The sequence below is a fragment of the Myotis daubentonii genome, chromosome X (assembly GCF_963259705.1).
Source record: "Myotis daubentonii chromosome X, mMyoDau2.1, whole genome shotgun sequence".
NCBI classification, from domain to species: domain Eukaryota; kingdom Metazoa; phylum Chordata; class Mammalia; order Chiroptera; family Vespertilionidae; genus Myotis; species Myotis daubentonii.
In genome coordinates, this window is record NC_081861.1 from 128,912,982 (window position 1) to 128,938,097 (window position 25,116).

Below are 25,116 nucleotides of genomic sequence, written 5' to 3' on the forward strand. Positions count from 1 at the left end.
TGGGTCATGATAGAGATCTTTGTTGCCACTAGCCACAAGTGACTGTTTAAATTTAATTTAATTTCAGTAATGACCCTTAGCCATAGTCCGTGCACTCATTAGCCACATGGGACTAGTGGCTACCATATTGGATAGTATAGCTATAGTAGGTTCCGATCACCACAGCCAAGTTTTAATGGATAGCGCTGATTTAGAGTGATTACTTGCATCCTCAAAATTATCACTATGCCTGGCATGCAATAGATATTTAATAAACATTTGATTAAGTGGATGAATAAATAAACTCCTAATATCCCTCTCTTATTCTTGTAATAGATTTCTCATTCTAAGCCGTATTCCACTCCACAGGCTGCCACCAGGGATATTAAAGTACAGATCTGAGTATGTCCCTTCACTGCTTGAAGTTTTTCCCAAGTTCCCATGAAATCCCAGTGCCTTACGTTTCCATGTAAACATTACTTTGAACTGAATAGCCAAACATTCTCAGTTAACTTAACTAACTCCTTCCATTTCTTGCCAGAGATTTCCTTAAAGAGGTCAGCCTCTTTTTCTATCCTTTTAAAGCACATTTGAATAAAATAGAAAAAGGCAGTTTGTTATCAAAGCATACAGTGATTTCTTCACCAAAGAAAATTACTTTTTTTTTAGTATATTTTCTTGTTCTTGATGTAGAAACAAATCTCAGAATTCACCATTGGTTAAATGAGGAAAGTAAGGTCAAGTGTTCCTGCTGTCTGTCCAGTGCTCTGTAGTGGAAAGAATTCCACAGATCTGAATTGGAATGTGGGCCCTGTCACTTTGTGAGTGTGACCTTGAGCAAATGATCTAACCTCTGACCTTCCCTCTCTCCCTTTATGGAATAGAGCAGCACCTACAGAGCGTGGGTTTTGGGGAGGATTACGTGAGCACACATGTGTGAAGGATGGAGTAGTAGAGTGGCTGAACAGTAGCTCAAACCTGTTTACTCTCAGCAGCTTGCATCTTGCAAACATCACACCTGGATTGTAAATGAAAACACAACAACTAATCTGCTATATTCTTACACATTTTGGAGGGCTTATTTTCCTGCAGAAGCTGATCATTGCTCAAATGAGAATTTTTTCGTTGGTGAGTCAGCTAACACAGGTGTTCATTTGACCCCCAATTATGGGCATATCTTTGTAGTCTGCACAGATGTTCCACCACTAGTCACATGATTTACGTGCAGGGTGAGATTTCCTCCCTGCAGCCCTGCGGGTTTAGAGTTTACTCATATCTTAAATCTTAATGTTTAAAAAGTATGTGTGTTTTTTTCATTAAGGTTTAGCCTTACTATTAGATCTCTGTCTCCTAATCCCACAATTCCATCAATGGTGTAAGAAAACAAAATTCTGTCTGTGTGATTTGAAAGAGTTTTCACATAATCTCTCATTTACAAAAGAATAACTCTCCAAAGCTGATAGCTCAGATCATTCTCTTTTTTTCTGGTAGAAAAACTGAAGCTCAGAAAGGTTGTTTGTTAATTTATTCATTGATCATTAATTCAACACTCACCTCAAGCCAGGAATGATGTTAGGCCCGGGACAAACAGAGATAACAGCCACAGTGTTTTCCCTGGCTCATGGGGGAGATAGATAAGTCAACAAAGAATATCAGTTCAGGGTGCTAAATGCTGAGATTGGAGTGATGGGTGACTAGGGGAGCAACCAAGCCAGACTTTAGGGTGCAATCTGGCTTCTTGGAAAAGATCCCAGTTGCCTGAGCCAAGCCTTGATGGCCCCAGTGGAAGGGAGGAGAGGAGAGGGGACAAAGTTGGCTAAGGGACAGAGAGAGGAGGGACTGGCTCTAAGGCACTGGGATTTCATGGAAACGTGGGAAGAACTTCAAGCATTAAAGGGACATACTCAGATCTGTACTTTAACATCCCTGGTGGCAGCCTATGGAGTGGTTTGGGGCCTAGAGTGAGAAATCTATTATAGCGTTTCCAGGTGAGAAGTTCCACCACTTTAGTGATCCTTGACAGGGGCATGCGGAAGGAGGGATGGCTTCCAGAGATAATGGGAGATAGTGATGTTGCCAGGTTTCAAAGGAAGGAAACTTCCATTCCAGGGCTTTTTCAAGTCCAGAGCAGTGAGCCGCAATGAATAAACAGAGCCATTTAAGAGCTTGCAAATAGTTATTTTGGTGACAGCTGGCTTGTTTCATACTTCTGACTTTTTCTTCTTTGTGTTTTCAGTGGATGTGCTTTAGGTCACCTGTGGTCACTCATAAAATCCCTCCTATCCGTGGAAAATGAGTCCACATTTTCTAATTGAACTAAATAGGGTGTGACTGAAATTCATGGAAAATGGGCAATTCCATGTGGCATGAAGAATCAGAGGCCTTTCCAAGCCAACTCTGTGTCCAACATGAATTATCCCCGTATGTCTGCAGAGGGCTCATTTTCCAAGTATCACAAAAACCAAGAACCTCTCATCCTTATGAAACTGGCTTTAAAAAAATACCCACCATTCCATTTGCCAGCTCAATAGATTTGGATTGACTTATAGGCATTCAAACTATATTTTTATTAAGAGGAAAAATTCCCAGCCAGGCTGAGAAAGCTCATATCAAATTTCAGCCTGATTCATTTCAAAACCACCATGAAAATTGCGACATTTTCTTCACACCACAATGGGTTAGTCATGGAAATTCTGCCTGAATCTCAGCTACCATGATCACAGTCATGAGAGCGTGCTCTGTGCCACTGAAAACTTAGGTTACAGTACTGAAGAGTTCCCCCCTTCACTGTCAGAAAGCAGAAGTGTGTTGCAATTCAGGGTCTGAGGTCCCTGTTTCAGCAAGTGACCTCATATTTGGTGTGTCTTTTTTTTTTCTGGAAGTTTTTTATTGTTGTTTCAAAAAGTGCTTTTTAAAAGCTCAAACTAAAGAAAGTTCAACGTAGCTGAATATGCATGAAGAAGTGAAAAGCCCCTCTCCCCCCCCCCCCCCCCCCGTCGGACTCTGACCCTTTTGAGTGACAGATGAGGCAGTCTTCTTGGCCATCTGTCGGGAGACGCTGGCTGAGTGTAGCCAGGCTTCAGCATGTGTGGGTCTTTTTAGTGCAGACCTCAGCCAGTAAAATGAAATGGGCCAGCCAAGCAGCCGTGGCACAGAATGCTGCCTTCCACCCTGAAGCTGCCGCCTCACATCCCACTAGCAGTCACTTCTGTAAGCTGCACTCCTAGAATCAGAGTTTTTTTCTTGAGCTTAGTTTATTCATTCATTGGCTTGTCCAGTTGTTCACGTGTTCCTTCATTTGCAGAATATTAAGCACGTTTTCTCCAGGAATGTGCTAGACATCGAGAGCTCAAAGATAAGTTCCTGCCCTCCTGGGGCTCGCAGTCTAAGTGTGGGAAACAGACACCCACCTCTGAGTCATTTTGAAAGTATGATTTATGACAGACCACCATCTCACACACCATCAAACCTGCAACTCCCAGGGGGCTTAATTATTTTAGTAAAAGGCGAAAGATTTGTGCGATCTGAAGAGAAACCAGAGTATGGCTTAATTATTTTAGGAGGGTGGGTGGGGAGCAAAGATGGAGTCCTCTCTGGATTCTAGCAGATGTTTCCTGGGCATGAACTTGTCTATTCCTGCACACCAGTGCATGTACAGAGTCCATCCTAAGGGGACCTGGGGCCATTCTACATGCTCGCCACATCCCTCTCCCATCTAACTCTGTACGCTGGGTCACCTTATCAGCCTCCTTCTCACTTCAGCTGCAGTGTTTCTGACCTGTCACCAATGCCCAAGCCTTTGGTTACCACTTTGATCGACTGCTCTGGCCCCTTGTTGCCCCCTCCCCCAAAACGTGTCCGCACTGCCCAGCCCAGTATTGCATCTTACTCCTGATAACTCACCTGCCCTGAAGTCTATCTACTCACTGGGCCCTGGAACACCCCGTCACTTACCTGATGGCGCCTACCCCAGCTCACTCCCCTCACTCTGCTTGGTCAAGTCCTTACTTATCCTTCCCTCCCCTTCTTTACTTGCCTGCATGCTCATATCACCTGGGGAGATTGAAACCCTACCCATGCCCAGCCTTTACCCCAGACAAATTCAGTCAGTCCCCAGCATGGGGTCCCAGCATGAGTCAAGTCTTTTTACTTGTCCAGGTGGTTCCACTGTGCAGCTAAGGTGGAGACCCAGAGTCACTTAGCCTTTAATTGTTCTGTAATGGCTTCACTCTGCTCAGATTTTGCCTCCAGAGCTTGTTTCCATTTCCTGGACAGAGCCATAATATAGGTGGTCCCTCTCAGCCCCTGGTAGCACACAGCCAAGGCCCCCAGCAGCACCTTGTTTGCTGGAACCATTATCAGCCCTCTTCTTCACCTCCCCTGGCTGCCTGCTCAGCATTTGCTCCTCAGTTCTGTGTCCTCTCTCCTTTCTCTCAGGCTTCCTCTGCAGTCTTTGTGGCCCTTGTCCTCTGTAACCATCTGCCCCCCATGAGCAGACCTCCCTAACCTGGGCCTTATTTCCTACTCCCTGTTTAGAAGCTGCATAGAGAACCTGCTAAACACATTGTATACAGAGTGTATGCAAGGATATTGGTGGACACGTTTCTATAATTTAAAAAAATTGGAGTGGGGAATGATATGGAAATGAATCATCCAATAATAGGGGATTGAGTCAATAAAACATGAATTGCCATGCAGTAGATTATGCAGCAATCAAAATATTTATGAAAAAAATTTAGAGTTGTGGCATGTTATGTTAATGAAATAAACAGATGCAATACTACTTATAGTGTGAACTAGACTATTTATAGAAACAGCCCGGAGGGTAATACACCGAAATGCTAATAGTAGTTGTCCCAGTGTGGTAAGATTATAATTGACTTTCTTTTGTTATTACAATTTTATGTGTTTTTTAAAAATTATACATTGATTAAAATTTAAAAAATTTATATACTTTGTAATCAGAGAAAAGATGACTTTAAGAAAATTGAGGGAATGTTAATGTCAGATGGTAGCTTTTGCACTCAATCCAAGTGTATAATGAGGAATTTCCTTTTCAGACAATGTGAAGTTAGTAAAGGTGAGTCCTGGGGTGTGGTCAGGAGGGGGACTTTTAGGAAAATAAGATTTTCTTAAAGGGAAGGCCCCTGAGAGGGTCAGAGCAGTGAACTGGCTCTGGAGAGGCCCACCTAGCAGTGGAGGTCTTGGCCCATCCCTGAGCCTTACTGAGCTGGCTTGCAAGGTGGGACCCTTTTAAGAGCCTCATTCTGGTGCTGGGTGCTGATTGGCTCCTCCTTTGGTCTCTGAGCACCACTGATATTTTTCTTTGTGCTGTCTCTGCAGATAGTTAGCCTTTGGTTATATTTGCCTTGCTCTGATAAAATAAAATAAGTTCATTGACTGGTTATTCATTTACCAGGTGCTAGCATAAAGTCACTTCATATAATCCCTGGTGTAATGTAATGGTTTGTACTGATCAGTGACGTGTGCTTGGTTTTGCATATTCCACTAAGGGAAATAATTTTCAGACAACACCTGCCTGCTCGTTAATAGAATAAAGCCATCACACAGCCGGCTCACTTATCATAACCATCAATAAAAGAGAGCTCTCCAAAATAAGGAGGGGAAAAACACACATACTTTTTAAAAATTCTTTATTGTTGAAAGTATTACGTATGTCCCCTTCTGCATCCTCCATTGTCCTCTCCCAGCCTGCCTCCACCCCCAGCCCTGGCTTACACACACCCCCCCCCCCATTGTCTGTATCCATTGGTTATGCTTATATGCATACAAGTTTTTTGGTTGATATCTCCCCCCTCAACCCAGCCTCCCCCCACCCCCACCCCGCACCTTCCCCTGCCTTTCCTTTGAGGTTTGACTGTCTGTTCAATGCTTCTATCTCTCTGGATCTATTTTTCTCATTCAGTTTATATTGATCATTATATTCCACAAATGAGTGAGATCGTGTGATACTTATCCTTCTCTGACTGGCTTATTTCGCTTAGCATAATGCTCTCCAGGTCCACCCATGCTGTTGTAAATGGTAAAGAGTTCTTTCTTTTTTTACAGCAACATAGTATTCCATTGTGTAGATGTACCACAGTTTTCTAATACACTCATCTGCTGATGGGCACTTAGGCTGTTTCCAAATCTTAGCTGTTGTAAATTGTGCTGCTATGAACGTAGGGGTGCATATGTTCTTTCTGATTGAAAACATACATAATTTTTATCTTTTCTCTCCTGAACCACCAGATTTTCAGTTATGGGTTAGGATGCTTTCAGTTGCAAATAAAGAATATCTAATTAAAATTGGCTAAAATAACAGAGGGTTATTAATGTCACGTGGAAAGTCTGGGCACTAGATTATTCCAGGGTTGGTGGGTGACTCATTGGGCTCGTTGGTCACCCAAGATATTTCCATTTTTCTCTCTGCTATCCTTATAATCTCCAAGAGCATTGGCCATACCCCCCCTCATGGTCATAAGATGACTGCCACAACTCTACACATCCTATCCATTCATAACAACATCCCAAACAGGAAAGAAGAAAGGCAACCACACAAATGGCCTTCTACTCAGTTGGCACTTTCCAGCCAGAGAGGTAATGTCTTTCTCAGAGTCTCTTAGTAGATTTCCCTTTATTTCTGTGACCCAAATTGGGCTACATGGCCACCTCCAGACCAATTGCAGGCAACAAGGAGCATGATTGACTTAGACTAAACATGTTTCAGCCCGGGGGCTGGCACACTGTCCTGAAACAAAACTAATACTGTGTTAAAGGGAGAATGGGGAATGGTTTGGGAAGGCAGTGCCTAACATAGTATATGAAACAGTACTCTTGTCAGGAAGAGATGGTGTTGCCTTAGTCACAAGCAATAATGGGTCTCAGGGTTGGCTCCTTTCTGCCAGCCTTTCCTTTGTGCATCACATACACGACTACACTTCATTTGTAAATCCCTCAAACTCTGTAGATCCAGGTAACAACTTGATCTGATCATTTGTTGAAGAGGGTGACAAAATCAAGGCAGAGGCCTTCCTCCTGGTCACATGCCAGGTACAGTAATGATCTGGCTGAATGATTCTACATTCATTTGAGACATTAGTCATAGAGATGTGAGGTTCCTGAGGGCAGGCTCGTGCCCTCCATACTCACTGGTGTATCCTTGGTATTGAGCTGTGTGTGTGTGTGTGTGTGTGTGTGTGTGTGTGTGTGTGTGTGTGTGGCATGTACTAGTTGCTCAATCATAATGGAGTAAATGAATGAACATGCTAATGACCAAATAAGATGATGCCTTTATTGACTGATGACTCTAGAAAGAGAATGGTGCCATGCTCTGTGAATTATCTGAATAAATAGAAGCTTGCTCTCCATCTATAGGGAGTTTATGGTCTAACGTTAAGGTGAGAGCTGATGGCCAGAGTACTGCGGTACAACCAGAGGGGGAGCCTGCCGTCTCTTGTCTTTTGTAACCAATGACCAGCATTCACGTGTCCAAGGATGTTGTCATACCTCATGATAACTACTTTTTATGATGAGGCTGCAAGAATGTTTTATCTACCAAAATGAACTTAAATTTGTGGAAAAAAGAAGATTCATTCCCTTTACTCCTCTTTCTGTAGCTTTTCAAGATTTATGAATATAGGTGTAGAAGAGGGGAAGAAAAATCCTCTGTCTCTCTCCTCCATGTTATCTTGTTAAACTGAGGTGAAAATGATTCTTCATTCCATTTGAGTCATGTTTATTGGATGACAAAAGGATGTAAACAGCCTTCATAAATGATGAAATGTAATCCAAGCATCAAGGATGATTGTCAAGGAAAAGAGATTCTTTCTGGCACATTATGAGAACCATCCTCACTCCTACTGTTGCTCTTAGAAATCTGTTTTACTTTTGTTTTAGACCTAGAAGGTTTTGACTCCGTGGTATCATCTACTGAGAAACTCAGTCACCCAACCACAAGCAGACCAAAAGCCACAGGGAGGCGGCCTCCGTCCCAGTCCCTCACATCAGTAAGTGTCTTCTCACTTCTCTACAGCTCAAATGCAGGAAACATTAGAGATTCTAGTTAAGGACTCCAATGCAAGTGGCTGTTTGGATGACAAGCGGGAGAGGGAGATTATGAGATACACTGTTGATCAAAAGTGATTTGAGAGTCCTCTGGAATCAAGCAGTATTTGTTTGTTCTTGGTGTGCCTGCCAGCCAGGTAGGCATTCCCTGTTCCCACTTTCCCTCCTTCTCCTTCCAGACTGATTGTTGTTTGAATCTGAAATGAAATTGGTAAGAAAAAATGTCATGTTTTATGGTAGGAAAGGAGAACAAGGCTGGTTTGGTATATAAACAAAACAAAACTATTAAAGAACGCTCTGTCACTATGCAGTGTTTGTCAGTGACAAGCCTTTTTCTCCCACACAGACCTTACAGAGTTTACATTTAAACATATGAGGCACCTGGTCATGTTGGAAAGTACAGTCAGAACCCTCTGGATAACCCATAGAATTTTTTTGTTTGGGTTGTTTTGAATAACTTCTTTTCTCATTGGAAACCTGTAACACATTGTTGTACCAAATTTAAACAATGAAATTCATAAAGAAAATTATCTGTAATACTGCTCCCCAGAGCTAAAATCTGGTACTTTCTTGCTATAACCTTAGCTTTTATTTAAAATTCTATTTGTGTCTATAAAATTGTTTCTTAAAAAATGGGATCACTTAGTATGCATTGCTTGGAAGTTGCTTGTTCCCCTTATATTGTGCACCTTTCTCCCAAATCATTACACATTCTTCCATAACATGACATTAAATGGCTGCCTGGTGTTCTAATTTGTGAATAGATGATAGTTTATCTAGCCAGTGCACTATCATTGAACATTTATGTTGTTTCTAGTCCTTCATTATAAACACTGATGTGAATGTCTCTGTAGAAAAATCTTGATGCTCTGCAAGCAGTGTATATGTGTCTGTCTGCCTGTCTTTCTATCTATCTGTCTATCTCTCTATATCACATTGCCTTGCCCTTGCTAGGATTGCAGGTCAAAGGCCTTATGACCTTCATCCTGATATGCTGGTTTCCCAGGATACTTTCTACTTTCACCTCATCACTGATCATCATTTAGAAGAAAAAGAATGCAATTTCTTTGAGCCTCTTCTCTCGTATCTTCTGAGTCTGGCAGTGTGGTTTGAGTTATCCTCTTTTTCCTCTTGTATGAAACAAACCTAACTATGTATTGACACCTTTTGTGAAGAAAGACTTGAAAAAGGGGCTTACATTTACCCTCATATAGAGTACTGTGTCAATACCATCTTCTTTCCCTTTTTCATGTCACCTACTCACACCTTCCCTTTTGCATCTCATATACACACAAGCTTTTTTAATGGCTTCTTGGTATCTCTGTATTTAAATTTCCAATCTTACCTCTTCCATCTTTTCTACAAATCTTTCATCATTTTTGTTTTCCCTCCAAATTCTTCCCAACTTTTCAAGATCTAGAGGGCCTTGAGGCATCCAGAATTATATACAGAAAAGTACAAATTACCATCTACCACCCCACCCTTGGTACATACATCCCATGTCTGGGAGTTTATACAGGATGTCCCCAAAAATGTATACACACTTTAATAGCTGATAGTTCAATTTTGAAAATGAAATGTATTTTAATAAACAGTGCCTTTATAATTATTCAATGTGTATATACATTTTGGGATATCCTATATATATTTTGGGGACCAAGTAAAAGCATCTCATCTTTGCTCTGCTTTTAGACTACATATTTGTTCATTATAATGAGGAGACAAGCGAAATACAAGTGTCAAGCACTTTGAAAATCATACAGCATTATGTTAACTGAAGCTATGTCAGCTAAGGTGTAATTCTGACAAAAGCATTTTCTTTTGGCTTTATCCAGTCTTCCCTTTCAAGCCCTGATATCTTTGACTCCCCAAGTCCCGAAGAAGATAAAGAGGAACACGTTTCGCTTGCACACAGAGGAGTGGACACATCAAAGAAAACTTCAAAGACTGTTACCATATCCCAAGTGAGTGACTGGCCATGGTGAGGGTGTCACGACAGCATAAGATCCCTGTCTTTTTGTGTATGCACTGATGATGAGTTATAAATCAAACAAGGATAAATAAATGTCTCTGTCAGTTCAAGCTGCTATAACAAAGTGCTATAGATTGTGTGGCTTATTAACAATAAAATTTAATTCTCACATTTCTGGAGGCTGGAAGCCTGAAATCAGGGTGCCAGCACCATCAGTTTCTGGTGAGGGCTGTCTTCTGAGTTGCATACTGCCAACTTCTCATATCCTCACATGGCAGAGAGAGGGTAAAAGCTTTCTGGGGTATGTTTTTTAAGGGCATTAATCCCACTCACAAGGGCTCCACCCTCATGAGCTAATTACCTCCAAAAGACCTCACCTCCAAATACCATCAAAATGAGTTAGTATTTACACATATGAATTTTGGGAGAGCACAAACATTCAGTTTGTTGCAACAGACAATGCAAGTTTTTGTCATTCTTTAGTGATGGTGCTTTAGTGATTGTCATCAAAATCCCCAAGGCATTTTACAAAGTCTCCAAAACTTGGCAGAATCCTTGAGAAACAAGTTTGATTGATGATTTCCCATGTTTTCTCTTGTGGTTTGATCTCCTCTTCATACCATCATCCACATATACACAAATGCCCTTGTATACTATCACCTTCTCAGAAACCAAGACAACTTAAAAAGCCTATAGGTGTCTAGACAGAATACATTAACTGTATTAAATGTTGTGCCCTCTGTCCACACATCTTGTCTTTTATGTTCAAAACTGGTGGTGTCACAAACTATGGTTGGCAGCTCATGAGTTTGAATAATTAATGGCGGTATCTTAAAAGGTGATTTGTATTTATTAGGATAAATTTACAGTCTAAAAACATTTTAATTTCATTGCATGCCCAGGGGATGATATAGCTCTTCTAAGTTACTGGCTTGTGTGAAGCAAAGAAGACATTGTTTAGCAACTGTGTATGGCTTCTGAAGGATACCCTGTACAAATTCTGCTTGTCCTATGAATGTGAACCAAGATTTTGAAATTTATGCTAAGAGAACCCAGACAGTTGGAATTTTCTATAAATACTTGCAACTACTTTCTGTCTAAAAGTAGAAAACTGTAGTCATTTTTAAAGGCAATTGAAACAGGAATTAACACAAAGAAATAAAAATTTATGTAGGATTTTCCTTCTCATAGATTTAAAATTTTATATGCATGGATTTTCTTTAACATCTGATACAGTATTCAAAAATATTCTATAAAAACATATTAATTGTAATTATTCACAAAACTGAAGCATTCTTCCTTTATAAAAGGACTAGAGGCCTTATGCACGAAATTCGTGCAAGGGGCTCAGCCCTCGCAGCCAGCTTAATCTGGAAGGTCGTCCAAAAGGATGTCTGGAAGACATCCGGAAGGTCGTTTGGCTGTCCGGTCTAATTAGCATATTACACTTTTATTATTATAGATTCCATTTGCAGAAATTGGATTTAGACCTGTTTTTTTTTCGGGTTATCCTAGGTATACAAGGTTAGTTGCATTCTCTCTGACCTCTCAGACAGCCTTGGGGTGTTTCTACAGTGACATCTACTGGTGGGCAGAGGCTCTTCACATTTTTTATTTTTACAGTTCTATCCTTTAGGCCAGCGGTTCTCAACCTGTGGGTCGCGATCCCTTTAGGGGTCAAAAACCCTTTCACAGGGGACGCCTAAGACTATCGGAAAACACATATATAATTACATACTGTTTTTGTGATTAATCACTATGCTTTAATTCAATTTGTAACAATGAAAATACATCCTGCATATCAGATATTTACATTATGACTCATAACAGCAACAAAATTATAGTTATGCAGTAGCAATGAAAATAATTTTATGGTTGGGGGTCACCACAACATGAGGAACTGTATTAAAGGGTCGCAGCATTAGGAAGGTTGAGAACCACTGCTTTAGGCTCTTTCACTTCCCTGCAGTTGTCATGTCATGTTGTTTATTGCTTCTAGAAATTCCACATGAACTAATTTGGTGAAGGTATATGGTATCCTCTGTTCTGTGAGAATTTTAAAAAGTATTTGTTAGTTGAAATGGGCCTGGAGAGCAAGTCATGTAGTAAATGCTCAGAGAAGCATTCATTCAAGAAATGCCTGGAAGCCTGTCAGTGTGAGGACATTGATGGGTTGGGGGAGGTATATGAAGATGCAGGATAGAAAATGTGAAAAAGTGTGAACTCAGGAGTAGGAAAGAACCAAAGAAAATAAAGACAGTAGAGTGTGAATTTTCAGACTTGGGTAACCACAGTCATGGTACCAGGCTTGAGGGTCCGGCTGATGGAGGAGAGGATTGAGTCCCAGCTCTGCCAGTTATTAACTGTGAGACTTGGGGAATTTCTAAACCATGTCCCTAAGCCTCCATTTCCTGCTCGGTCAAACATGTATGCCAACTGGTCCTTGTTTCAATTGTCTAGCCGATGTCGGGCAGGTGACCAGTGCTCCATAAATGTCAGTCCCTCTTCCCTCTATTATAACTCCTATGAACAATAAGCATGGAATGGCTGATCGCTATCTCTGGCAGCAGAAAGCGCTTTTCCTCAATGGTAACTTGGCAGAGAAAAGGCAAGCAGAGAAGCTGGGAATGCTGGCCCATCTGCCTCTGTCGTACTCTGCCCAGTCTCTCCCTCCAGCACAGTCTGACTTCACACTCTGCCTCCTTACCATGCCAGCCAAGCCCCTTCTTGGCTCCCGCCCTGGGTGCCTGCTGCTAGAGGGAGTTCCGACTGTGTGGCCCAGCTTCACCACCAACCTTTTCTTCTGCCTGTCACTCATCCTTTCACCTCCCAAAGTCCTCCCCACCTGTCTACATCTCACCTTCCCTTGCTACTGTCTCCTCCCTTGGGCCTGCCACATGCCCTTCTTCCCTCCAACCTATGACTGCCCCATGCCCTCCCACCCCCTGGTTTCCTCAGAATACTTCTCCATCTGGCCTCCACCTATCTCCTCCATCTCCAGCCAGGTCCTCTCAGACTCTTTCCCTCAGCATATCATCCAACTCAGGGTCTCCCCCATCTTTGAGAGTGAACAAAACAATTTCTTGATCCTGTCTCCTGCTGTGGCTTCTCTTTGAACACTGTATCCCATTTTCCTTCCTCTGCCAAGTTTTTGGAAAGTATTCTAAACTTGCAAGTCACACCCCTCACCCGTGTCAGGCACTGACTGCCTTGATCAGGTTTCAGTCTCCCTTCCTCCAGCAAGTGGGCTCCCCCAGTTTTCCTCTTAGCACCCTTGACCCACTTATCCAACCGTTTTTTTCTTTCTGGAAACTCTTATAGGGGACTTCCATAACCCAGGCTCCTCTTCTGGTCTGGCTTTGTCCCCTCTCACCACTCTGTCCTAGTCCTCAAGGGCTTTACCTTTTCTTCCCACCTCTTCAATTTGGGAAGTCCCAGCTTCCGTCATTGAGCTTCTTTTCTACTTCTGTGCTGTTCACCCCCATGGCATTCTATTCCTCTGGCAGTTTCTCTGGCCCAGCTCACTCTTTCAGTTGTCGGCTCTGCCCACTAGACATGTACTTCTGCAGCTCTCTGTGCTTCCCTCCTGTGTGCAGACTTCCCTCTCATCTGCAGGATGTTGGTTGGTCTGTCTGTCTATACCTCACTGAGTCCTTGAGGGCCAGGAAAATGTTTTACTCACTCAGTTTTCAGAGCCTAGCAAGGAGGTGCGACTCTGGACGTGTACATTAAACAAATAGGAACTGCCTGGCCAGAAAGGTGATCCAATGTAAAGCATACAAGGAAAGACATTTCTATGGGGAATGCCTACACCAAGTAGGCCCTTGGGGCTTGTAGGTGAAAGAATGAGTGAGGGAGATGTGGGGGGAGGCATGGGTGGTGATCTAGATAGGGGGTTGCTAAACATGAATCCCTAGCCTGAAGCCTCTCTGCCATCCCTTGTCACAGGTGTCTGACAACAAAGCACCCCTGCCACCCAAGCCAGGGACCATGGCTGCAGGTGGTGGTGGTGGACCAGCCACTCTGTCCACAGTGGTACCCGCCCCCCTGTCGTCCTCTTTGGGAACAGCCGGACACAGAGCCAACTCCCCATCTCTGTTTGGCACGGAAGGAAAACCAAAGATGGAGCCTGTGGCCATCAGCCAGGCGGCCTTGGAGGAGCTAAGGACACAGGTCCGAGAACTGAGGAGCATCATCGAGACCATGAAGGACCAGCAGAAGTGAGTATCTGGGGCCCCTTCTTCTCCCTCTGGGTCACTCTCTGCTGGGCCAGGGCCTAGTCTGCAAGCCTGGGTCTCAGCCTGCCCTGGAGGGTGAGCCAGCCTCCCTGTGATGGCAGCGGCAGCAGGAGGTGGCAGTGGGTATGAACTCAAGAGACTTCACAGAGCTCAGCTTGGCCTGCTGCATGTAGGAAGGGTATCAGTTGGCTGATGTGTTAATGGGGAAGGGGCAGTTACAATGACTTACATGCTTTCCTTTCAGCTGCTGAAAGGAAAGATCTTTTTTTGTTTTTTGGGATACCCTATATATATTTTGGGGACCAAGTAAAAGAGGAACACCCTCTTTTGCATTGTTATTGCTTTTAATCCTCACCCAAGTTATTTTTTACTGATTTTTTTTGAGAGAAAGATAAGAAGGGAGAGAAAGAAACATCAATGTGAGAGGGAAACACCAATCAGTTGCCTCCCATACGTGCCCTGACCGGGGATCCAACCCACAACCTGGCTATGTGCACTGAACAGGAATCAAACCCAAAACCTTTTGGTATACAGGATGACACTCCAACCAATTGAGCCACCTGGCCAGGGCAAGGAAAGATCTTAAAATCCCCATAAAATACAGTATGTACATGTACCACCTTTTTAAAAAATATATATTTTATTGATTTCAGAGGGGAAGGGAGAGAGAGAGAAACACCATTGATCCTCTGCCTCCTGCTCGCCCCCTACTGAGGATCGAGCCCACAACCCAGGCATGTAACTTGACCGGGAATGGAACCAAACTGTGCCCTCCTGGTTCATAGGTCGATACCCAACCACTGAAACATGCAGGCCAGGCTGTACCACTTCTTAATCAGCCCAACAGCCAACTTTTCCTCTAGCATCAGAAAAATTTCAATTATTTCAGTTAGCTGCCCATTATAGTAATTAGTTTGCATTTAGGGGCTGTCATGTATGAAAAGACATAGGGAATCTTTAAACCCAAGTCTTTATACTGAGCAAGTTGCTCTCCCGAGACTCAGGGGCTCCCTCTATGCATGCCCCCACACATGCTCTCTCCCCACCGTTCATCTTCAAGGAACACTTCGATGGGGAGAAAGATCTGTAAGCGAAAATAGCTAGCACACATAAATATTATCCTGTGCCATATGCAGTGACCAAAAATAGTCAAAGGGTTAGAAGTCAGAAGGTATGGAATGGTAAAAAATATCTACAATGAAAATGATTATGTAAGTACATTTGAAAACCAGTAACCTATAATGAAGGGATAGTTTCCAGTCAAGATGGCAGAGAGGAAAGACAACAGAATATGAACCTGGATACCTGGAGCCTAGTCACTGAACAAGTTGGCCATCTCTCTAGGCCTCAGTTTCCCCCATCATCTTTTAGGAGAAGCTTCAACTGAGGGATCTTAAAGATCATGTCAGACCTGCTATTTGATATCTACATATTTTGGGAGCCCAGAAATAATGGCAACTCTTTCTGTCTCTGATAAATTTTAAGCAATAACAATGCAAAGATGACAAAGTTCTGTCCACATTTTCCTTGCAAAAGAGTCAGAATGATTTTGTAGTGAGAGGAGGCTTCTTATCTCTTATTGGGAAAGTCTGGACTTTTGTTTAATTTCATTGTTGTTTGCTTTTCAGACGAGAGATTAAGCAGTTACTGTCAGAGTTGGATGAAGAGAAAAAAATCCGGCTTCGACTGCAGGTGGGTCCCTTGGGGTCCTGCCTCACGAGAGGCTCAGTTGGGGTCAGGGGAGGCATCAGGGCTTTATTTTGAAAATAAATGATTGTTACTTCTCTGCAGATTTAGGCATACTTCCTATGGCAATTTTCTTAGAATTTTATAGACTCACTTTGCATCCTTTCCTAGGATCCAGGAAGCTTGGGGAAGGAAGACATTAGTAACTGTACCCCCAATTGGGTTTTTCACTTGGAATTTACCTGAAACATGTCCTCAGTGAAAAGTTTCCCCTGGTTTCCAGAGGTCTCATTGTAGTAATGGCCAGAGGGCATGGCATGGGAGAGACCCCATGGCCAGTTGGCTTTTGATATGTGGTCGTTGGGATTCCAAGAACCACAGTTGCCCACACTTGGCACTTGCTCTTTATCTTTTTACTTCTCCGTGATGGTTGTGTCAGTACCATCAGAGTGTCAGAGCCTTGTACCCCTCAGATCCAACTCAGCTGTTACCAAATGGCCAAAGGAAGACTTTCAGCTTTCATCCAATGGTGATTAGGACCCATGCTGCTTAAAGAAAGATAGATAACTGCTTGTTATCACTTTGGAAATGCTGACAGATACCACCCTGGGCCCAACCACTGCTACCTTCCAGCACTGCCATGTGGTCCCGCAGGTCAGGACAGCCTGCCCCACCCTCTGGCCAGGAAACTAGAACAGTTGTTATTTTTGACAAATTGTGGATGCTGGTAGCCTGAGAATTAAAACATCCACTATTTCCTAGCGCATCCCATCTGCATGCCTGTTCCATAGGTTTGTGCATTTCTGGCATTATTATCAACTCTTCATTCAGATGTCATTTTACCCATTTTGCCTTTAAGCTCATCAGGTTGATTATTTTCTTTCAATCAACCAGGGTGATTATCTTTAAGCTTCTATCAAACCAGCCAATTCATTATAAATTCATTATGATTTTGTTGGCTCTTCTTTTTCTTTTATAGATGGAAGTTAATGACATAAAGAAAGCTCTTCAATCAAAATGAATACTTGATCAATGAAATGTCGCATTATTCATCCTGAGTCCAAGACTCAAATTTTCCGCCCCAGCCAAAATAACCTTGTGCCAAAAGATTAAAGATTTGCCTCAATATGTCCCAGTTTGAAAGATTAGCACAAAAATCTTGATAGCACAACACAAATTCCATCCAAGAGGAGACTCTTCCCCATGGTATAGTCCTGGGTCTGGCACTGGTTGTGACTTAAAAAGAGCAAATTGTGCTAAAGGCTTTTTTACTATGAGATCTCATGCGAAATGAAAACTCAGGCAGTTTAGTCCATAGTGGTACTATTTTGATGATATTTTCCATTAATAAAATGTAATTTCAGATTATTCGTTTACAAGCTTTATAATTTTATGATTTTTTAATCGTGTTTTGTCACAGATTCCCCCGGTATTTGTATTACACATAGTCCAGAGCAAGCATCCCTTTCTTTTGCTGCAGGCGGAAAGCTGTCTTGCTTTGTGTCCCCTCTAGGAGTCTATTACATATGCAATTTTAGGTCCAACCCGTCCCTTCTCCTGCCAGCAAACCCCACCACCCTGAGATCAATTTTAGCTTATATGTGATGGTATATTTACAAAAGGAGAAAGAGAAAATCTGGTATTTGCAATGATCTGTGCCTTCTTTTTACCACCCTCTTGATTGGAACTTTTGTGATGCAGCTACCATGATTTAAAACAAATTTTTTTTTTAGCCACTTATCAAAGTCCACTAGAGGCTACTGTCTTCAAAGCTTCTCTCCCCTAGCCAAAGGTCCTAAGAGGAGACAGCTGTGAAGTTGGGCGTGCTCTGTGGTACCAGCTGCAATTGTTAAGTTCTCCTAGTTTGAGGTTGTTCATGAAACTAGAAATGTCACCCCTGCTTGATTTTTCATCAGCTAAGTTAAACCCTTGCCTCCTGTCCTTTGCACCTTTTGCGTGAACAGAATATGCATTATTAAAGCAAAAATAAATAAAAGTAAAATGCAAATAAAAACGAGGGAGGGAAGTTGTATTATTTCCTGCACTGGGTTATCTATGTGTGTTATTGTTTCAGCTGTACTCACATAATGTCATATGCCTCCATCTCTTGTAACCCCTTCCTTAGGTGCAAGGGAATGGGAGGTGGGGGCTCTTGTTAAAGTGTAGCCATTGGTTCTTTCTGGCATTTTTTGAATTGCTTTTTCCCTCCCAAGGAAACGTGTTTGCTTGTCTGCTTTATCTTTGTAACAAATGAACAGTTCAGCCTTAGTCTGTGTGACTGCTTTCTCATCCTTAGCTGAAAATAAGGGGACATACTGTATAGCAAAATTGTTTGGGGTTGGGGGTGGTGGTCCCTTAATGGTACCTGAAGATGTTTTTTGTGTTTCTAAAAAGCTGCTTTGTCTATTTCCTGGGTTTTAGAGTAAAAATAATAAACATTAATAGATCTTCACAACCAGAATGAATGAGAATTGATAACACTGAAGAAGTGTGCAAAAAAACCACCACATGTTATTGATCATCGAAAGTATTACAAATAAAAGTATCTTCCTTTCTCTCTTTCCCCGCCTTCCTCTTGCCTACATACTCATCCTTGCTGCTTGAGGCTGCTACTTCCTCCAGAGTATTTACAGAACCTGGACACCTGATCTGCCAGGGTTAAGAAAGTGAGTTAAGGGAAGATAAGTGTGTAAGCAAAGAAACCTCCCAACCTTCATTCCCATGTGTTTTCAGCAGCCTTGCTCTCAATGTGCTTGGGACCAGGAGTGCCAAGTTTCCAAGAGCAGCATAAAACATTCCTGTACCCCTTGACTGTTCTAAGCATTTGTGTTAAACTTGAAGCCTTCAGAGATTTCCTACCACCTAATATAAGAATGAGGCTTGGATTCTTTGATGTTTGGATTTCTCATGTACTCATCATGAAAATCCCTAATGATGTAGTTTTATATGATGTGTACACAGAGTAGGATTGTTAATAACTACATTGAGAAGTTGGAGTGTCCTCATGGGGCACTGGAAACCTGGAATGTAGAGGGCTGTCATCTTCCCCTCATAGATGCCACCGGCTTTCTTTGTATAAGCAGAGAGAGACATGATTCTAGAAGAAGTTGGCATATCCAGCTTCATTAATGACCCTTGGGCTAACCAGCAAGAGGATTCTACATCATGAAACTGGATGAGCCACTGTCCGAACAGCCACCATTTTCACTCTTTACAAAATGGACCCAACAAAAAACATTAAGAAGCTTGGAAGTATCACTTTTGAAAAAATTCTTTTGTGTTCAGCATGGACTCCACCAGCATCTAATGGAAATTATTTTTTGCTTCATTTTCTAAAGTTGTATTTAGAAAAGTCGTAAGTATTGTGCTTTGTAAAGAAGATGATTAAAATTAAATTTTGTGAAAATATTTTTGGTTAAAGTTGTCCTGGCCCAAGAGGGATGATTTCTTGGAATTTAAACCATTTTTCTCCATTTTACATAATTTGATTATTCTCATAGAAATGCCTTCAGAGGACATGGACTATAGTGCCCACATTCTCTCTCAAGTGAACAGAAATAATACATTAAAATCTGTGGCTGTGAATTCTGTTTTTAAGGTGTTAAATTTTACACTCAGATTTAAACAAATTTCTAGTAAGATCTAATTTTTAGAGTAAAAATAATTAAATTATTGTTATTCAAATAATTGTGTAAAGCCTCTTTTTCAATATATACATATATATATATATATATATATATATATATATATATATATATATTATTGATTTCAGAGAGAAAGGGAAAAGGAGAGAGAAAGAAAAATCAATGATGAGAGAGAGTCATTGATTGCCTGTCTCCTGCATCCCCCTCCCCCCACTGTGGATCGAGCTGGCAACCCAGGCATGTGCCCTGACTGGGAATCAAACTGTGACCTCCTGGTTCATAGGTCAACGCTCAACCACTGAGCAGCACCAGCTGCGCAATGTAAAGCCGCTTTTATTCATACACAGCGCTCTAGACAGTGTACTCAAGTACATGATTTGTTTTCTCCCTTAAAGACAGCCTGTATCTAGTAGTATCACATGTGTGTCTTTGGTTACTAATGGTGAGGTTTTATTTCCTTTCATGATGGGAAAACTATAGGGTGTATAATTTTTTTTTTAATATATTTTATTGATTTCTTACAGAGAGGAAGGGAGAGAGATAGTTAGAAACATCAATGTGAGAGAAACATCGAATCAGTTGCCTCCTGCACACTCCCCACTGGGGATGTGCCCGCAACCAAGGTACATGCCCTTGACCAGAATCGAACCTGGGACCTCTCAGTCCACAGGCCGAAGCTCCATCCACTGAGCCAAACCAGTCAGGGCTAGGGTGTATAATTTACTAGTGTCCCAGTGCACGGATTCGTGCACATTGAAAGGAAATTAATTAGAAGAAATATTTTAATATCGCTATTCGCCCTTTCTCTATAATAGAAGTGTCAACCAAATTTATGATCGACAATGACAGATCGAAACACACACGCATGCAATTGGCACCTGTGAGAGCTTTAGGTGATCGCACATGCGCAAGTCAACTTAGCCTTTTATAGATATAGAACAAACTTGCTTAATTAGACCTGCTTTCTGATTTAGCTAAACTTTTTCCAATCCAGTGAAGCACCCTGACTTCTCTTTCAGGTAATTGTCAGCAACACAGCAGTAAATATCAACATGAAGCAGATTATTATTGTAGATCACACATGGAGAACAAAGGGTAAAATATTTAACTGTACCAGTGTTTGACTATGTTCTCTGCAGTGAGAAAACCTGAAGTCATTTTCAAGTTCTACCTTTTCTTACTTCTTTTCAGGCAGGTAAAGTTTCTAAACTTTCTAAATCTCTGTTTTCCTGCTAATGAAAAGAAAATAGGATTCTACCAAGTCTCCTGTCTACCTACTCCAGGACTTCTGTGAGGATCAAATGAGATGAGGCACATGAAAACACTTCACAAACATTTGGTTAAACTGTAAAATGTTTGCACCTGGCTATAAAGCAAGTCGTGTCCCTGGGCTGAAGAAACTCCAAAGAGACTAGTTGCTAGGGAGAGGAAGCTGGGTGTTGCTATGTGACATGATTACCTGGTGCCCACAGCGACCGTTTCAGGGTTGGGCTGGGCTGTGGGCTACATTTTGCACCATGGGTCTTGGCAGCGTTGGCTGCGATTTGGTGGGGTGTCACTCCAGGGTGGTGGCAGGGCCTGTGTCTCACTTGGGGGAAGCCAAGTGTTGGTTTGTCGGTGCCAGGTCCGTAGTGCCGTTTATTTTTAAATGGCCAGTGCACATCATGGCAGCTCCTGCAGTTAGCGTCTGCCCCCTGGTGGTCAGTGCACGTTATACCTACCGGTTGGATGGACGGATATATATATATATATATATATATATATATATATATATATATATATATATATATATATTATGGTTGCCAACTGTCTGTATAAAAATAATCCTGGGGTCCCCACAAAAGCCTTTGCATTGGAACTTAAGGTCGTCATGGTCTTTTCTTTATATGAGATTAGGTATTAGTCCTCCAGTTATTTTAGCACAAATTAATATCAAGGTGTTTTAGCACCCAGAAGGCTTGGTAAAAATATTTTCTCTTTCACTTTGTACAAATGAGAACTGTAACAAAGCAATATGTGCATAGGTAATAGGTGTTCTTTATGGCTAATTTCAGTGACCGACAGAGGGAAGGCGTGGCAGTTATGACCAAAGCCTGGAGAAGAAAATGCCATTCCCAAAATTAGCTCTAATGAAGAAATACAATTTCCAAGTAACAGAAAACTCCTAGCCAGAAAGAAATGTTTGCCAGCAATGTAAAGAAAGAGTAGGGGTCATATATCTCAAGGCGATGAACGGTTGCTGTCATTCCTAGCTCTGTTCTTAGGGTCACCGAGGCTTGGTTCCTGATACATGGAGTAGAATATGGTCCCTGAAGCCCAGGAGGATCCATGAAGTAGATGCAGGTTCCTGAGAGGTGTTTTTATTTCATGCCTTTTTAATCAATCCCAAATTGGAATGGCCGTGGGACAGCTCCTTCCTGTAAATGACAGTGTGTGCTCATTACTCTTGTGAATTCAGAGTTCACAGCTAACTGGGCTATTCCTCTTTCCTTTTTGGAGCAACAGGTGTTAAAATATTTTAATCAAACACAGAACAAGGTAACCTAGTAGGTTGTGGCTAGAATGCTAGAATTTTTTTAGAAAAAAAAAATAGAAAGATTTAAAAAATGAATAAAAGAAGAGATGAATTCCTGGAAAACCAGCTTTATGGGGCAGTTCTCTTTAAATGGCAGCAAATTTATTGATATCATGCAGATCTAGCAATGTATTTAAGTCTCAAATGCCTACCTTCCCTCTCACCTCTATAGGATTTTACTAGTTCTCCAGGAAACTAAGATTCATTGGCAAGCTTTGAGCTCTTGGTGGGAAAGTGCCCTGGAAATGCAAAACTTCATTATAGTTTCTATTAATTAAAAAAAGTTTTAAGGAGTTTATAAACCAATTTTTAAACTAACCAAGCTGATAAGACCATCCTGAAGCCAAACAGAAAAACCATGAAAAAATCAATAACATTTCCTGGGTTATTTCCTAAAAGAAAAACAGAGATGTTATAGGAGAAATGGAGTGGATTCTCTTCAAGCTTCATGATTATTTCTTAGTTTGAATCTCAGTCTGAGAGAACTGAGCACTTGGCTGGGACTGAAGCTCTGCTGTTGAATGCTTAAGGGAGGTAGGTCAACAGGGACTGGACACTTGTATGAACACCCACCCATGCCCCTGCCTTGGCCCCAGGAGGTACTTAAAATGTTCTTGTTTGTTCTAAATCAGGGCAGTCTCCTTGGAGGAAATAAAACTGGAATGAGAAGTACATGGATTGAGAGAGGGAGAAGTCTCAGAGGGAACTTCAGGTTGGAGGTAGAACTTTTATATGAATATAGTGCTAAAATTTTGGGAGAGGTGTTGGGGGAAATGCAACAGGGAGGTGGAACTGAGGATGTAAATCTTCAAGGTAATATAGGATACCATGTGCTAAGGACAGACCTATTGACAAGAGTCCTACCAATGAATCTTCTAAGGTTTAGAGGACCTAAGTGATAGCTGTGGGTTCAAATGTAGAACCCAATCACCTGGAATATTAAACTCACTTTTTTTCTGATTGTGAAGCTAATATACTCAGAGTAGAAAATAAAAACTACAAAGGGAAAGGCAGAAATTATCCTAATCTCATTCAGATAAGCCTTTAATTATTTTGGTGTCTCATAATTGAGGTTATTCTGTGTATATAGTTTTATAGTCTGGTTTTTATACTTAGTGTTATTTTGTTGTTGTGAATTTTTTCAAAAATATGATCTGTAATGACTGCATAATATTCTGTCTACAGATATGCAAGAGAGCACTTAACCAATCTTTCTTTGAACATATTTCTAAAGATGTGCTGCTGAATGCAACTGTCCTCACGGAGCTCAAATGGGGGAAATAGATAGGTAAGTAGGCAAGTCTTCCACACTACAAGAACATGAGCACAGAGAGAAGTCCAAGGGCTTTGGAACTGTGGAGGAGAGGTGCTCAATGGCATCTTGAGGGTGGGAGTTCAGAAAAAGAAGGGCATTGTGGCTATTTACAATTTTCTGTGTTATAAAGATTTGGTGAACACCTTTGGGTTTAAATCTATATCTACATTTCTGATTTATCTTTAAGATTATTCCTACCAGTAGAGTTCAGTGTGAGTTATCTGAGACTTTTAGTGAGTGCCTGATTGTAAACATAGTTAAATTAACATTAGGATACAAAACTGACTAACCTCCCATCTACCCCTAAGGTTATATTTGCCTAAACCTTGGTGGGGGTCAGATCTGGCTCTCTTCCTTCTGGCCAGTCACTGCTCAAATGTCACCTCATCAGAGAGGCTAAATGCCCAGCATCTAAAACATTGCCAGGTGCATAGTAAGCACTTGATGCATATTTTTTGACTGAGTAGATGAATTGGTATTTATGACTGATATCGAATGGAATTATTCTGTAAATTTGAGAAGCCTACTTTTACCTTTATGAAAACTATTTGTAAAACTGTACCATTAGGGAAGATTTATGACATAAGAAAACAGTTATGAAGAAAGCCTACAGAGGCACCTGATTTGTACTTGAGTCTCAGCCAACACCCAGACCCTAAGGAGAGTGCTTACATCACCATGGATCTCAAAACAAGTTCACATTGTCTGTATACTGTTATCTCTAAGACTGTCATCCACTATAATATTAGAAAACTGTGGATACCTCTGTTTTAAGACATAATGCATTATTTTAAAAATTAGATTCACTCTGGAAAAAGAATGAATTAGGGGGTGAGCATATTCCTGAAACTTTACTCTTGACACTTCTCTGAAGTCACTTGAGAACCTAACTGCTGCTGCTACCCCTCAGGGATGAACATATGTCCTCAAAGTGATGAAGAGTAGGACATGTAGATGAGCCTCAGGCCTCCAAGACATGCCATAGGATTCTTCCAGTGTGATCCCCAGAAAAGCAGTAGTAGCATCACCAACCAGGAACTCAGTAGAAATCAAAATTCTTCAGCCGTGCCCCAGACCTACTGAATCAGAAATTCTGGAGAAGTACCCAGAAATCTGTGTTTTAATAAGTCTTCCTGGTGATTTTGATGCATGCTCACATTTGAGGACCACTGTCATGGAGAGAATCATCTCCCTTTCAATGAGTTGTGTATAAAATAACCCATAGCAACCTTTTTCAGAAATCTCTAGTTAAACTTTGGCTGCAGCAACGCAAGGCACACTATCTAGAAACTATGCCATAGTCTATTAGGTTGAACATGAAATTGACATTTTTGTAGGTCAAATATGATTGAATATGGCTTACAGTTTAAGCTCAGAGATATAGAAAGCTGTGAGATGTCCTTCTCATGCTTACCAAAAAAAAAATCTGAACAGACTGGAAATTAAAAAGGGAACTGAGTTTTCAGAGCAAATAGCTATTCCAAAATCTGGAGAGAGGCACTTTCTGTGAGACATGGAACTGAAGCATTTGCTTACCAGGGACAAAAGCCACCAGACGCCATAGAAGTGGATGGAAAAATCAAGCTAGAAAATTTAATGAATTTCTGGAGGCTGACTATGGACTTGCTTGAGATTGTAAA

General features: G+C 41.5%; 1 protein-coding gene across 5 annotated transcripts in view; it reads left to right on the forward strand.

Annotated features, from left to right (window-relative positions):
- Nucleotides 1–18,397, forward strand: part of SH3KBP1 (SH3 domain containing kinase binding protein 1) — a 328,918-nt gene extending 310,521 nt beyond the window's left edge. For 4 of the 5 annotated variants that reach the window (XM_059680554.1, XM_059680555.1, XM_059680556.1 and 1 more), the window contains 5 exons: nt 7,879–7,988; nt 9,882–10,010; nt 13,967–14,238; nt 15,885–15,948; nt 16,922–17,956. In XM_059680554.1, the coding sequence (XP_059536537.1) occupies nt 7,879–7,988; nt 9,882–10,010; nt 13,967–14,238; nt 15,885–15,948; nt 16,922–16,963 (617 nt within the window). In that variant the 3' untranslated portion in view covers nt 16,964–17,956. Of the gene's footprint in view, nt 1–7,878; nt 7,989–9,881; nt 10,011–13,966; nt 14,239–15,884; nt 15,949–16,921 lie in introns of all 5 variants that reach the window. The other variant, XM_059680558.1, reaches the window with a different exon arrangement.
- Nucleotides 18,398–25,116: the final 6,719 nt, after the last annotated feature.